The 16554-nt window shown below is 38.9% G+C and overlaps 1 protein-coding gene across 1 annotated transcript in view; it reads right to left on the bottom strand.

The window, feature by feature from the left end:
• Positions 1 to 11847: 11847 nt before the first annotated feature.
• Positions 11848 to 16554, bottom strand: part of RAD21 (RAD21 cohesin complex component) — a 29049-nt gene continuing 24342 nt past the window's right edge. Inside the window, exon 14 of the mRNA XM_037502485.2 lies at positions 11848 to 14984. Within this exon, the coding sequence (XP_037358382.1) occupies positions 14793 to 14984 (192 nt within the window). The 3' untranslated portion in view covers positions 11848 to 14792. The remainder of the gene's footprint in view (positions 14985 to 16554) is intronic.

Genomic DNA, 16554 nt, shown 5'->3' with positions numbered 1-16554 from the left:
AATCTCTTGAGAGTCCCTTTCTCTTCAGTTAAAACATTGTGAACAAATCATAGATAATTATACAACTATTGAAAATATGATAAGCAAAGTATTCACATTAATTGTACATTGTAAAGGAACGACTCTGGGCAGGAATGAGGATGTTGTGTTTGAAAGTAAAAATTGGTCTCTGGGCCTCCCTGGTGGTGCAGGTGGTTGAGTGCAGCACTGTGAAACTGTCAGCAGCCTCTGCAGCGCCAGTTTGATCCCTGCTGGCCTTGGAGCAACCCACATGGCGCAGCAGACCTCTCCTGTCTTGCCCGCTGCTCCCCTCAGCAGTGTCTGCGGTTCGTCTGCCTGTTCTGCTCCCTATTCTGTCTCTAGTGAATCCTCTCACCCTCTTGCGCATCTGGCCTGTACCCCAGCTCTTATATAAATAAAATAAATCTTTAAAAAAAAATTGGTCTGGATTTGGTTGTTTAGTGAGATTATGTAAAACATTGTCAAACAAAGACAAAAACTGGGAGGAAACAATGTAGGGGGCTGTTGGAAGACAGAACGTAGCCATAAGCCCAAGGGAACTAAGAGTTGGAACATAATTGCTCTAGATGATGCTTTACAGTATGATCCTTTGGGAAAGTGGCCCACAATAAAGCTTGTGTGAGGATAAGCCCGTATCATCCTAGTGCGTCCTTGATATTATACCAACATTTAAAAGTAACAGGGCTGTGCTTCTATCAAGCAGTAATTCTCCTCACAAGTCATTTTTCAATTTAATGTGCCACGTGTAGTTGGCTCATCACTCTTTCTTCCCTTGTTTCTTTCTCATGATGATGTTGAGTCTATCTTTCCAAAGACAACCACTGACAACCCCATAGCCATTGTTCTGAGTTCTTACCCCTACGAGTGTTGCACGTAAAACCGTTCTTAGTATTCCATGTCATCTTTCTTATCCTTCCATTTACTTTCTCGGCTGCCAAAAGTCTTCCATTTATGTCTCCTTTTCCTTCTGTCAGGCCATTCTGAGTGGTAATTTTTCATCTTATTTGTTTCCTTTTCTCAGCAACTCATTCATTTTTTTCAAGCTCTCCTCTCTTCCTCCTCCATGCCCCTCACGACAGTGCATTTTCTAGTGGAGTTTTGAAATATTTAAGAGTTGACAGCTAAGTATGATGATTGGGCTAGAATGAAAAGATGGGTTTATTTAATAGCTATTATTTGGTTTCAAATCAATCAGAGCTTTTGGTTGCAGATGACAGAAACTCAATTCAAGTTAGCTTACGAAAAAGGAATTCGTAGGGCTATTTATCATAAAAGGGCATTGTGATGAAGGGGGGCCTCATAAACAAGAACTAGAATCAATTCCACTTGTTAGCTTCTCTTTTTGCCACTATATATTTTTTTTTTGGCGGGGGGAGATTAGTTCCATTCTGTAGACAGGCTTTCCCTATGTGCAATAAAATATGGCTACTGACTTTCATCTCCAGATTTATTTTCCTCAACAGACAAAGGACTTTTTGTCCCTTCCCACCCCAACCTCAGACCCCACAGTTTACTTTCAGGGAAGGTATTTGATTGGTTATGATGCATCATGTGACCTCTTCTGGGCCAGCCCTTGAGTTTTAGCCAGACCAGAGTTATGAGGGTGGGGTCAAAGCGACTGGAATATGGCATTATATCTGACAGTCCCATAGGACCACTGAGCAAGAGAAAAGCAGAATTTAAAAAAATATATATTTTAAATCATTTGTTTCCCTGAAAAACTGTACAAAGTTCTTTCCTCTAGTATTAACCTTTTAATTAAAAAAAATATTTTGAGGATAATTATAGTACAGGAGCTCCCAACTAGTTTTTTCTTTTAAAAATAATATTTCCAGATTCTTTTTAAAGTATCCACCATAATTTCCCTCCTTGAATCCACACTCCTTGGCTAATCCCCTTCTACACTGGCTCTGAGCTTGGTGATTTGAGTTGCTTTGGCCAGTGGGAAAGTAATAAGTGAATTGAACAAGGAGAAAGGAGGTAGGAAATGTGACCGGATAGATAATGGGTGAGAAAATAAAGTTATATGGGACCTTATAGACCTTTTTAATGACTGGCATTTTATGAGTGAGATGAAGCCACTGAAAGATTTTGAACAAAACAATGATGTGATATGACAGAAGTTTAATGCAATCACTTTAGTGTTGGGACCAGTTTGAAGGAGCGAGGAGACTAAGATAAAAGAGAAACTGCTGCAGTGAGTGATTCAGGGAGTTGATGTTGGCATGGGAGACCATTCTAAAGGCAATAAGAAGTGGCTATATTTCAAAGTCAGAGAAACAGAATTTGGTGGAGGATATGTGGAAAAAATTGAGCAGTCCAAGAGGATTCTAGTAGGAGGGATTTCTACTAGCTGTGATGGTAAAGTTGTGGGAGGAGCTTGCTTGTGGACTAAGATCAGGAAGTAAATTTCGGACAGGATAAAGTTGAGATGTTTTAATAGATAACTCGGTGAATATATCTAATAGGCAGCCAAGAGTTCAAGATGAAAGTCACAGCTGGAAAACAAAGTTGAGAGTTACCAGCATGTGGATACTATTTAAGAGTCATGAGACTGGAAGAAATTATCAAAGGAATGTGCAGATAGAAAAGAATTTCAAGGACAGCTTTGGGGGCATTCCAATTGAAGGATAAGGAGATGAAGAGGAATAAACAAAGGAATCTGAGAATGAATTTCTAGTGAGGAAGGAAAAACAAATAAATGATCAAGAGAGTGAGAGTAAAATATCCCAGAAGCCAGATCAGGAATATGTTTCAAGGATGGAGAAGTGACCAGATATGTCAACTATGAGAATACTATGATTAATCAGGCCAACAAAATCGTGAGCCAAGTTGCTGTCATATTTCTTATTATAAATTAACAAGTGAGATTTTGGTTTAAGTGAACTTGAACTGGGTACTCTAAGTTGAATCCAGAACAATGATTATGCTTTGGGTTGCTGACCAAATTGGATAAGCCTGAGGGCCAGGCCTTGAACTATGGTAATTCATGTTACCTTGTGGGGCTGGTTGGCAAGCCCTCTGCTAGCTCTCTAGTTTTAGTGACATTTCAGCTTTGTCCCATGCAGGGTATGCTTGGGAATTCGGTCTTTATATCTGCTTCCAACCAACCTGCCCTGCCAAATCCTTTAAGAGATATCCCATATGTGCTGGGTCTTTCATGGATAGGTTTTTGGAGTCATTCCCATACACATGGTAAATGGTGCAATAGAAACTCTGGCCCTTATCAGAGTCAGGTTTTAATTTTTTTTTTTTTTTTTTTTTTTTTTTAAAGATTTATTTATTTATTTATTTATTTATACAAGCACTGGGTACAGTCAGAAGCGCGGGAGGATGAGAGAATTCGCCAGAGCCAAAGTGGGGAGCAGAGCAGGCAGAAGGACCAAAGTACACTGCTGAGGGGAGCAGCGGGCGGCAGGAGAGGTCTGCGCGCCATGTGGGACCCTCCTCTGGTGGCCGGGGAGCAGCCGGGAATCGAACTGGCGCTGCAGAGGCTGCAGGCAGCTTCGCAACCCAGCGCTTAACCGCTGCGCCACCAGGGAGGCCCTCAGGTTTTAATTTTTATAGTAAAAGGGCATGTCTGGAAACCAGGAAATTTTGGTTCTAGTTCCCAACTCAGTCATTTAAATAGGTCTGTCTATATTATGGCCTCAGTGTTATCAGGATAGATTAGATTATGACTTACCAACACATCAACACTGAAATTTCTGTGTATTAACATTGATTTACAAGACTGTGTATCATTCAGAAATGGAGGATCCCACTTCTTCAGGTGTATGTTACCACACCTACAGGCAAGCACCATAGTTCTGCCACCATAGTTACCTGCCTGCTCTGGTAACCTCAGCTGAAATTTTTTTTTTTTAAAGGTTTATTTATTTATGCTACAAGAACTGCGGTAAAGGCCAGAGATGTGGGGGTGAGAGGATTGACCAGAAACAGAGTGGGGAGCAGAACAGGCAGATCTCCTGAAATACACTGCTAAGGGGAGCAGCGGGCGAGTCAGGAGAGGTCTGCTGCGCCATGTGGGTATCTCCTTGGCCAGCCAGGGATGGAACTCGTGCGGCAGAGGCTGTGGATAGCTTCTTAGAGCTGTGCTTAACCCCTTGCGCCACTAGGGAGGCCCCTCAGTTGAACTCTTAAGCTGAGCCATCTTGCTGGACTTTCTACAGATAGCAGGCTAGTGTTTGTCCTTTTTAGCAGAGCCTTCTCTATAGTCCTGCGTTTTCCAAATAACGGCATTTCAACAGTCTTTTCTGCTTTCTTCTTTTAATCAGGTCATGGGAAATCTTTATAGTTCAACAAACTAGCAGTTTCCTGGAAAACAAAATTTCATACCAGGAATGATTGGGGGCATTTAAAACCCCAAATCAGGTATTCTGTATTTTACCACATATTTAAATACTGAGGGACTCTCTTCCAAACAGGTCAATGCATCACCTGAATCTGGAGCCTTTATTTGTTCTTATTCAACCACTTCTGCTAAGGGATTCTGACCACCTTTTCAAGAACAAGCCCTGTAGGAGGCTGTGGCCTTCACAGATGGGGCAGGAGACTTCTTTGGTGGTCTTAGAAGGGATAGGTAGTTAATATTCCATGGAACAAGTCGTAACCACTGGGAAATGGAAACTAGCAGATAAGTTATTCTCCTTTTTAGTTTCTCTTGTCAGTTAAGGAAAGAGAACGAACCTTTTAAAACAGTAAAATTTCATAGTCTAGTCCCAAAACTAATATCTGCAAACATTGGCTTGTTCAGCTATTTTTGTCCTTCAACATTGGCAATGCTGAATCTAATAAAAATTTATCACACCCTGATGCAGAATGCTTCACTGTGCTGAGTTCTGAGATTACAGACAGAAGGTCATAAGTCAAGTAGCCAAGAAAAAGACAAGCAAGTAAATGACTGTATATTGTGATATACATAAACAAATAAAAGGATGTCCCTGACAAAGAAAATAATCCAGTCAAAAAATGGGCTGCAGAGCTAAAAAGAAACTTCTCCAAAGAGGAAATACAAATGGCTAACAGGCATATGAAAAAATGTTCAACATCACTTGCAATCAGGGAAATGCAAATCAAAACTACAATAAGATACCATTTCACACCAGTGAGAATGGCACATATTAAAAAAAACTAGCAACAACAAATGTTGGTGAGGATGTGGAGAAAAAAGAACTCTCCTGCACTGCTGGTGGGAGTGCAAACTGGTCCAACCACTATGGAAAGCTTTGTGGAGATTCCTCAACCTACTAAAGATAGAGCTTCCATGTGATCCAGCAATTCCACTCCTAGTTATTTACCCAAAGGACATAGAAACATCAATTCCAAAGAGCACCTGCACCCCTATGTTTATAGCAGCACTGTTTACAATAGCTAAGCTTTGGAAACAACCCAAATGCCCAAAAACAGATGACTGGATTAAGAAGATGTGGTACATATACACCATAGAATATTACTCAGCAATCAAAAAAGATAAACACACGCAATTTGCAGCAACATGGATGGAGCTGGAAGGGATCATGCTCAGCAAAATAAGCCAGAAAGAAAAATACCGGATGGTCTCACTCATAGCAGGAATCTAGAAAACCTAAATAAGGGACCAGGAAAAAGAAAAGCTATAAGAAAGAAAAAAACAAAATCAAGAAACAACTATGAACCAGAGACACACTATGCGGGGGGGGGGGGGTGCAGAGAAAGGAGGAATTGGGGTTAAAATAAGGAGATTGCAATTGTATGGGGAACATAAAAAAAAATTTAATTTAAAAAAAAAAAAAAAGGACCTCCCTGGTGTCTCAGGGGTTAGGCTTAGCGCTGTCACTGCCAGAGGTCTGAGTTCGATCCCCCACCAGGGAGCTAACCCACATGGTGCAAACCTCTTGTGTCTCGCCTGCTGCTCCCCTCTGCAGTGTATTTTAGTGCATCTGCCTGTTCTGCCCCCCGCTCTGTCTCTGGTGAATTCTCTTACCACACCACTGCCCCGCACCTCTGGTCTACACCCTAGTTCTTGTATGCATAAATAAATAAAAATAAATCTTAAAAAAAATAAATAAAATATTTTGAAACAGAAGATGGGGGAATGACTTCTGTGGAGAAATCAAGGAGAAGTTTTTGTTGTTGTTCTTATTTTTTTGAGAAACTGCTCTGATACCCTTGAACTTGCCATGAATGTAGTTCTGTGAGTGCAGTGACCTTGTCTCTCTTATGATGTTAGTACACCTGGCAGCTGAAATCATGCCTTGCTCAGAGTAAAAGCTCTCAGTATTTGTGGCCTGAGTTATAAAGAATAGACACAGAGCACTTACCACTCGCCAGGCGCTACCCTAAGTGCCTCGACTGCACTGTTATTTAATCCTCACAAGGACCTTAAGAGTTTCTGCAGGAGAACGCCAAACCTTAGAGAAGCTCTGACACAAACTGGTGTCTAGTTAAGAGGCAAAGCTGATAATATGTTCACTGTTCTCTAACTCTAATCCCATGCCCTCAACCACTAGGTGAAATTTATTCAATAAAGAGAAACCAGTGCTGTTTTGATTATTACTGTTGATATGCTTATTTCCACCCATTGGCTCCTTTATTCATTTCCCTAGCTCACAGGAGACAGTCAGCAGCTGGGATAATTAGAATGGGACATGAGAACCCCTTTGGCTAGATGCCCTCTGGAAAAAACACTGTACCAGTTCACTCAACTTGGAGAGCTTCATTCTATCCTTGAATTGTATGAGAATATCCCGCTGAACAGCTGTTGGCCAATTGAAAACTGATTAGTCCTAGAGCATAAATAATAGCTGGTCATGGAGGACCCTTCCTCCCACCATGGGCTCCAGATGCTGGCAAGTGCTTGAAATAAGCTCTAAGCATAAGGCTAAATTGTGGTATCTGAAAATATCAACTGGAAATTGCTTGCTTCAGAACCGCAGAAGTGCTTAATGAAAATTCAGATTCCTGGGCCAAATTTCAAACCTACAGATTCACAATCTCCTATGTGTCTCTTATATTCATGCCATTTCTGAATCACTGTATTGTTTAGCTTTGGGAGATTTGAGGCTTCTGTTTCTAGGTTTAAATATTTATAGCCCTGCTTCTCAGCAGTGGTTTCCATTAGATTATATGCTTACATAATACTTTTACAATAGTTATCATTCAGGTATTAGCAGAGCATAATCTGAAGCATAAAATTAGGTAAAAATTCTCCCTGTGGATTTAAAGAATCAAATTTAGATCTTTGGAAAACCTAAAACCCTACTCTTTAAAGAGGTAGCAGCCAGACTACACTCTTTGAAGCAGTGACTGAGAAAAATATCTAGGGAGTTTTGCCCATGCTTAGTGGCATAAAATTGTTTTCCTTATAGTGCTCATACTCAGCTCAACAGAAGCCACAAGCTTGAGGTGGATGTGCTGGATCTGTCTGCAGATGTGTGGCTTGTATATGTTAAAAACAATTTTGAATCCTCTATCACATTTAAAATGTGCTTAAATAACATACTGTGAAGTGGAAATGTTGGATCATTTTGTAGTTCTGTTTTGTTTTTGTGAGACTTTCCACACTGTTTTCCCACAGTGCTGATCCAGTTTGTTTTACATGTGACTTTTCATCTTTCCCATCCTATAATCTTGACTTGTCATGAATTAACTGTACAAAAAGGTTTATTTCTAAGCTCTCATTTCTGTGCCATTGACCTCTGTAGCTGGTTTTATACCAATACCATACTGTTTTGATTAGTATAACTTTATAATATAGTTTGAAATAAGGGAGAATTATGTTACCAGATTTGTTTTTTCTCAAGCTGGCTTTGGTTATTGGGGTCTTTGTGGTTACATATATATTTTAGGATTGTTCTATTTCCGTGAAAAATTGCCATTGTAATTTTGATAGGGATTATATTGAATCTTTAGCTTGCTTTGGGTAGTATGGACATCTTAACATTTTAATTCCAATCCAAGAGCATGGAATATCTTTTGTTTTTTCCATCTTCATTTTCTTTCAAAAAATTAGTGTTTCATATACAGGTTTTATACCTCCTTTATTTTAGGTTATTTTATTTTTGATGCAATTGTAAATGAAGTTGTTTCCTAAATTTCTCTGGTAGTTCATTGTAAGTTGTAGAAACACAAGATTATAATATATTGATTCTGTAACCTGCAATTTTACCACACTTGTTTATTCTACATTTTTTGGTTAATTGCCTGGCTAGGACTTCTAATATTATGTTGTATAAAAGTGAAGAGTTGACATCCTTATCTTGATCCTGATATTAGAAGAAAAACTTTCAGTTTATTACCATTGAGTATGTTGTTAGCTGGGGGCCTGTCATATATGCCCTTTATGTTTACATACATTCTCTCTCTAGCCACTTTGTTGAGTTTTCAAATTATCAATGAATGTTGAATTTTGTCAAGTGTTCTTTCTTCATCTATTGAGATTATATGACTTTTATTCATTTTGTTAAAGTGATTTAACATGTTAATTAATTGTATATATTGAAGCATCTTTGTATCCCTGGAAAACATCCCCCTTAATCATGATGTGCATCCTATAAGTAGGTTGTATTTCCATTTTCATTTGTCTCAAGGTTTATTTAGATCTACTTTTTTTGACCTATTGGCCATTTAGTAGCATGTTGTTTTATCTCATTTGTGAATTTTCTTGTGTCGGTCTTATAATTGGTTTCTATTTCATACCATTATAGTCAGAAAACCTGCTTGATATTATTCTAATCTTTATTGTGTTGGTGTGGGCCCCTTTAGATTCATCTTGTTTGGTATCTTTTATATGTCTTAGAAATGGGTTTCTGTTTCTTTCCCAGGTTAGGGTAGTTTTCAGCCATCATTTCTTTGAATAAGCTTTTCTGCCTCTATCTTCACCTTCTGAGATCCCCGTAATAACGTGTATTGGTCTTAGTGGGTATCCCTTCTGTCCCTTAAGCTATATTCATCATTTTTTCCTCTCATTGGATGAATCCCACTGCTCTGTTAAGTTTGCTGATCCTTTCACTTGATCTGTTAACACTTGTATTGAATTTGTCAGTATTTATTCTCCCAGTCAGTCACTTCGACTCGATATTTTAAAGTATTTTGTCCTTACTAAAATTCTCACTTTGTTAATGTAATGTTTTTCTGACTCCAGTGAGCACCTTTATATTATTTTAAAATCTCATCAGTTAAATCACTTATGTCTTTCTTTATGATCTGTTCCTGGGGTTATTTTCATGTTTACAAAACTATCCCAGTTTCATTTTCTGACTCTGTTTCTGTGCACTAAAGTAGCCACCTCTCTGTCCTGATACAGTGGTCTCATGTAAGAGATGAACCTATTCGTAAATCCAGCCCATGCTCCTAATTGCCTCTCAAGTCTCTGTGCATTTCCCAGGAGCATTCTTTGCTCTGACAGGATCCTAGTAGTTGAGAGTATGGCTAGATCTGTCAGTGTCTAGATCGCTGACAGAGGGGATAACAGCACCTAGGTGAGGGCTGCTTAGAAGCTGAATCCTCAGGCAGTAGCTGAGAAAGTATGCATTCACTCATTACAGGGACAAGCTAGGGGTGTGCGTATTTCACAGAGTGAAGACATACACCTTACACTTAAAACATTTTTCATAACTTAGGTATTTTTTTAATCTTTTCTTTTTTTAAACTGCAAACAACAATGCCTAAGAACTCCATTTCCTATGGACTCAGGAAAGCAAGACTTTTAGCTAACAGAGGCCCTTCCTCAGGCAGCAGTCACAAAATACGGTACAGCTTTATGGGTACAGCTCCATCCAGGGAGATACTGGCGACTTGCAGTGTGTTAAAGCAAGAGGTGTAGTGTCCTCTGGTTTTCCTAACCTCTGGGATTGGTTACGGTCAGACCCTGTAAGTGTGCTAAATTAGGTGGCTAGCCCTTAAAAAAAAAAAAAAGAAAAGCAGTAGCTTTTAAAGCATGAAAACAGACGACTTTTAGGGAAAAGACAGGGAGATGAGTGATTTGGCCTGCTCCCTTTGTGCTGAGCAGGAGGGCAATAGTAGTGATGAGCACTCAAACACCTGTCAATTCCTTGTTCAATGTAGTCTTGTGGATGCAAGTTTCTTTGGTTTCAAAATGAGATATTCTGGGGTCCTCTTCTTTGGTTGGGAGTCTTAAAAGTAGGCAAGAGATTTGAGGTCCAAGTCAGTCCTTCAGTCTTCAAGAAGCTGGCAGTTGAGTCCTGTCTCAAGGGTATAGCACAGCGCTGCTGGTGGGGTTTCTGGAGTGTGACTCTGCCATTCTACCTATTTAGAGGCGAGGGTATTTTCCAGTTCTCCAATGTCAAGCAATGTTCAGCCAGTGTCTGAATTATCCATCAGTGTATGTAGCAGGGATCTTCTAGGTCATCGCCTTTGCAGCCCAGGATTGCTCCCCTTGTAGAACATTGAAGACAGGAAAAATAATGCGCCGAAGGGTTAGGAAATTATCCTCTAGGTGCTTCTGGCATTTCATTCAGATTCCCTCAAATTTACATCGACCTTTAGTCTCTTCGTTCTTATTTTGTATCCCACTCTGTCAAAATTTTAGTCTGAAAACTTCATTTTTCTAGTATGAATGCATTGATTTATTTCTTACAACGGCTACCGTTGTGTTTTTACAATGGCTGCCTACTGTTTGTGACGTTCAGCAAGTTCTGCACCAATGACCCAGATTTACCTTTGAATAAACAATCTTAAGGCAACCCTGGTCCACTTGATGCAGACACCAGTCTACTTCTCGCGATTTTCTCAAGTTTGAACACTAGGGGTAGGTGGGGATGACTCCAAATCATTCATTAAATGATGCAGCTTCTAAGACCTTCAATTGTACTCAAAAATTGTGGTAGAAAACTCATTACTTTGTAAGATCCATCCCTCCTTGCATTCATTCAACTGCTTTGTGCTAATTGGGCAACTGGAATCCAAGGAACCATCCTGCAGGGAGTGGGACCAAGACATGAGCGTTGTATTTTAAAGCTCCTTGAATGACTGCAAAAGACAAAAGCCTGAGCAGCTATGCTGTCCTCGCCTCCCCCAGTCTCCCTGTACGTTCCCTCTCTGTTCTAGCCAGTGTCTTGGCTTGCTTTGCCTTGGATGTGTCATACTTAGCTTTCCGTCTTTGCTAAAGCCTCTTTCTGAAACACTTGACACCCCCACCTGTCTAGCTCTTGATCTCTTTCGTCTTTTTCAGTTTTTTTTAAATCTTGGGGTTACGCTTTTGCTCTTCCATGTGTACTCCACTCACCCTCCACTAAGCCACCTGTGCCAATACTCCCTATGCCTCCCTCCCCCATTCCCTCTGCTGACCACTGAATTCTTTAGCGCTCCTACGGTAGTTTGATTTTTTGATTTATATTATACTATCTGACATCTTCCTTCACTTTCTGACTTATTTCAAATCTCACATAATCACTGAGGCCATCCATTTTGTATCCAAAGCCATACTCTCATCCTTATTTTTGCTCAGAATTTCACCTTCTGAATGAGGCTTATTTTGACTGGCCTATCAGTAATACAATTTACCTTTTCAAATGTTAGATTTTTGTATAAAATCAGTTAATTATTTCTCCCCCTGCTAGAATGTAAACTATGAAGGCAGAGAACTAGGCTTTATGCATTCTTGAACCCTGTGCAGTTTCAGAACCATCTTGAGGTTGTGTGAATATTTAATGTCATGCTAGAGCTGTTAGCATGGTGGCCACTAGTTTACATGTGACCAACGAACATCTGAAATGGAATCATGTGAATTGAGATATGAAAAACATACTAGATTTCTAACACTGAGTAAAAAATTAAACAAAAAACCAAATTTAAAAATAATATAGTGTTTTGGGCATACTAGATTAAGTATATTAACTCCACCTTCTGAAATGAGAGTACTAGGAAAGTTAAAATCACACAAGGTGGCTTTTATTTGACAGCACTGAAGGAATCTAACTAAAGGTGTTTCACAATTATTTTCTGTTTTATCACCCTGCCAACACTGGCTAGCTCAATAGTCAAATCAGCTATTTTATTTCAGCATTCCTTTAACATGAAAAGGTTCCATTTCTTAAGGTGTTTATATTATCCCGGCTATGAGTTAAATTTATAACTTCAGTGCATATTTATATAAGCATTGTTAAAATTTTGACAATTAGTGATATCTTTTGAATGAATGAGGTTGCCAAATGCGTTGAAATAAACCAATGGGATGTGGAAGGTGAAGGAACAACTCACCAAGATGGACTGAGATGCTTGTGGACCATCCAAGTGGAGATGTCTTTCTCTCATGGAGTACCTTAGGATCAGAAAGGGTAGGAAACTTGCCTAAGCACTTTCTTAGTGGCCTGAATCAAAAGCCAATGTTACCCAACAAGCAAAAGCTAACAGCTGTTCAAATTGCTTTGAAGTAGCTCATAGGATTTTCTCAACTCTGGGAAACTGGTGGGACCTGATTTTCATTTTATCTTATCCGTAGGCCCAGATAAACTCTGTAAAGTCCTTAAGATTAGAAGCTGGGTTTCCACATTGGCTCATTGCTCATTGTACTGCACCCTTGGCAGCTTGACCTTTGACAAAGGCAGTCATAAAATTCTTTCAAAGTCTCCACCTAACATTGCTTAGTCCCAAGCTGAAACACTCATGTTTCTACTACACCTAAACTAAAACATCTCATTTTACTATGCCAAGCCCATCTTTCAAGTCTTAGTAACAAGCCTTTTATAATTCGAGAAACCTTTCTGGACAACCCGCAGATCTGAATTCTCAGCTACCATCACTTTCAAATTAGGTGATTCTTTACTAGTCTGTTTTTTTTTTTTTTTTTAGCATAGGCAGTGAGCCCCAAATTAAGGCCCCCTTGGGTCTGGGGATAACTGGTGCTTAGTAAATGCTGATTTTCTTATTAGAAACAGCATGGCAGTTTATGCTTAAGCTACATCAGGGCTTAGCTGCGAGCAGGACTTTAAAGCAAAGATGGGCACACTCCACATTACTGGTTTTCAGTAGGCTTCTCAGATCTGGATTTCCTGGCATTTTGGCAATCATCAACACATTCACACTAAGTTTAGGGTGCCAAAGAAATACAGAATTTGTATTTAAAGATTCCTCAGTACCAGCCAGTTAGTTTCATTTTTGTCTTAATTCAGTTTCAGATCATATGACTCTTCTTGTAGCCAAGAGGTCAAATTTGTCTAACCTTCCATTTTTCAGTGTAAGATCTCATGAAAAATTCACTTAGTTATGGACAATTATTCAAGATAGGGCAAACAAAAGATGAAGCATAATTCTCTCTTTTTCCTGGGGAACACAATTCACTAAATAACCATTAGGTATTGGTTATACTTATACAGCTTATAACACAACTTTTATTAGAAAAGTTATACATAACATAGCATCAACTATTTTCAAGAACAATATTAAACCCGATAAGCAACAAAACCAGACTAACAAAATGTGTAACAAGAAACTAATGACCTTTCTATAATCAAACATTCAATTATCTACAATGTCTTTTTACAAAGGGAGAGAAATCCATGGTTTACAGGCACATCATATGGAAAATAAAGCTGCAATAGCAATTTTATACAATTACCATCCTCAAGAAACAATCATCAAAACAGTAATTACGAGTTCACAAATTTAAAACATTTCACATAATTTTAAATTACTGGGTATACACTGAAGTCTGAGTTTCAAAAGTGATCCTCCCTCCCACCCCACCCCCCAAAGTGCCAACACTTAAGCTACAACTTTCAGTGTAATTTTGCCCTAAAAAGTTAAGACATGTTTTGATAATCATAATAGTCACATAATTTCTGTTGTTACCTGGTCTGTTAGTAATAATGACTTTATCTGGACAAGTTTTTCTTAAATTATTGGAAACCAGATATAGGATTTCTGTTGCAAAGCTACTAAAATAAAGTTCCAAACACAGGGAGTGTGCAGAATTGGAGAGATCAGTACTAAAATTTATAATAAATATCAGAGAAGCCATAGTTTTTACAGCATTGTCTGTTTAAAAGTCAACCAAGTGTATAATTTTCCATCCATCGATCCATCAGTTGGCATTAACAATTCTTATTTCCATGATTTGAATACTCAAAATATATCCGACATTTTTAAAAAAACTTTGATTTATAATTATTGGAAAGTTGCTTTTTATAGTGATTTTACTCTAAAAAAAGTCTATTTTGGCTCATTTTAGAATCTCATTAAAACAGTTTTTTCAGGATAGGTTCGTTAAAAAGTTTCAAATGGAATGATTTACAAAACTGAGCGCTATGAACCAACTCCTATCTCTTTATAGCTGATGGGGATCAGTACAGCATCATTTTACACACCCCCTTGGCCATTATGAAATTACACTCTCAAGAGAACCACTCTGTTGCTTTGGGTACCACCCCTAAAAAGTGATCTCGAAGACGACTGCTGGGATTACTGTCTAAAAGACAATTTCTGTCAAAGGAATAGTTCTAAAATTATCAGTCAAGGTTTCTTTTCCAATGCAGGAATGGAAAGTTCTTAAAATCTCAGATGTTACTCAACATTTATGTGTGCTAATATTGAACACATCTGCTCTGAACTATTCTTCTGGATCTGTGGGGTGTTTGTTTTCTCCATCACAAACATCCACATAAGCAGTTTCCCTTAAAGATGAAATTTAAAATACTGAAAAAAAGAAAAAAAGGCAGCGACTTTTGTACAGACAAAAACCTAAATTTTCTCAAAGGGTTTGTGTGCCCTGCACATGGGGGCAATTTGTACACACTAGTGACATAAACACTAGCTATAATGCATCTAGCTGCTCAAATGATGTGGAACCTTGGTCCAGGGGTTGCAATGATGTCACTGTATGGTTCTTCCTGTGTCAACTCAATAGCTTGCTGCTTTTTAAGAACCAAGAAGCTGTAGAACTTTGCTGCAGCTTGCTTTCTGTTCGTGTTTCGACATAATTCAAGCAAACTGATAGATTCGGCTCCAGTTTTAGCAAGAGCTCGCTGAAATAAAAGGGAGAAATAAATGAATACGATTTCAGATAATAGAAAAAGTATACTCTATATTCTGTTGGGGGAGAGCAGTGGGTAAATGGAACAAAATCCAAGAAAAAGCAAAGTTTAGAGAGTTCAGCTTTCCAATTAGGCAAGAGACATACAAAGAATCCAAATAGGGAAAGTAGTAGTAAAACTATCACTATTTGTGAATATGATAATACATTTTGAGAAACCTAAAAACTCCACAGAAAAACTAATTAAAACGATAAACCAGTTTAGTAAAGTAGCAGGTCACAAAATCAACACACAAAAATCAGCAGCCTTCCCATATGCAAACAATATCTCTGAAGAAGAAATCAAGAAAACCATCCCATTCACAATTGTACTCCCCAATATACCCCAAAATAAAAAACTTGGGAATAAACCTAACAAAGGAGGTGAAAGACCAATACAAAGAAATGGAAAGTCAGTCACTGCTCATGGATTGGCAGAATTAACATCAAAATGGCCATTCTACCGAAAGCAATTTACAGATTCAATGCAATTCCAATAAAAAATCTCAGGCCCCCCTGGTGGCACAAGGGGTTAAGCACCACACTTATGAAGCAATCCGCAGCCTCTGCAGCACAAGTTCGATCCCTGGCCAGCCAGAGAGAAACCCACATGGCAGAGCAGACCTCTCCTGTCTTGCCCGCTGCTCCCCGCAGCAGTATATTTCAGTCAGTCTGCCTGTTCTGTTCCCCACTGTCTCTGGTGGATCCTTTCACCCCCCCCATCTCTGGCCTGTACCCCAGCTCTTGCATGCATAAATAAATAAATCTTTAAAAAAAAAAAAAAAACTCAACAGCAGTCTGCAAAGAAACAGAACAACTATCAATGAAATGCATATGGAACCACAAAAAACACTGAACAGCCAAAGTGCTCCTGACTACAAAAAGGAAGAATGGAGGTACTATACTACAAAGCCTAAAACTACAATAGCACGGTATTCCAGTGGAACTGAACTGAAAACCCAGACATAAAGCTACACATATATAGACAATTAATATATGACAAAGGAGCAAAGAATAGGCAGGCGCTGGAACACTGACAGTCTTTTCAGTAAGTGATGCTGGGCAAACTGGACTGCTACATGTAAAAGAATGAAACTAGATTACTACAACTCAAAATGGATAAAAGACCTGAATGTAAGAACTGAAACTATAGAAAACATAGGCAAAACCCTCCATGACATACATCTCAGAAACGACTTTAAAGACTCCACAAAACTGTTAATGGACTGATTATCAGGTATCTACAGAGCTTACACAATTGAACAAAAACAAAATAAAGAATCCAGACAAAAAGAGCTAAAAAGACACTTCTCCAAAGAGGAAATGCAGATGGCTAACAGGCACATGAAAAAATGCTCCACATCACCCAGAATCAGGGAAATGCAAATCAAAACCACAATGAGATATCACCTCAAACCAGTAAGAATGGCCCATATTAAGAAAACTAGTAAGTGCTGATGAGGATGTGGAGAAAAAGGAACCCTCTTACATTGCTGGTGGAATGCAAACTGATCCAACCACTA

This window comes from Talpa occidentalis, unplaced genomic scaffold (assembly GCF_014898055.3).
Source record: "Talpa occidentalis isolate TD23 unplaced genomic scaffold, MPIMG_talOcc4v2.1, whole genome shotgun sequence".
Lineage (NCBI taxonomy): Eukaryota > Metazoa > Chordata > Mammalia > Eulipotyphla > Talpidae > Talpa > Talpa occidentalis.
This window is presented reverse-complemented; position numbering and strand designations above follow the sequence as displayed.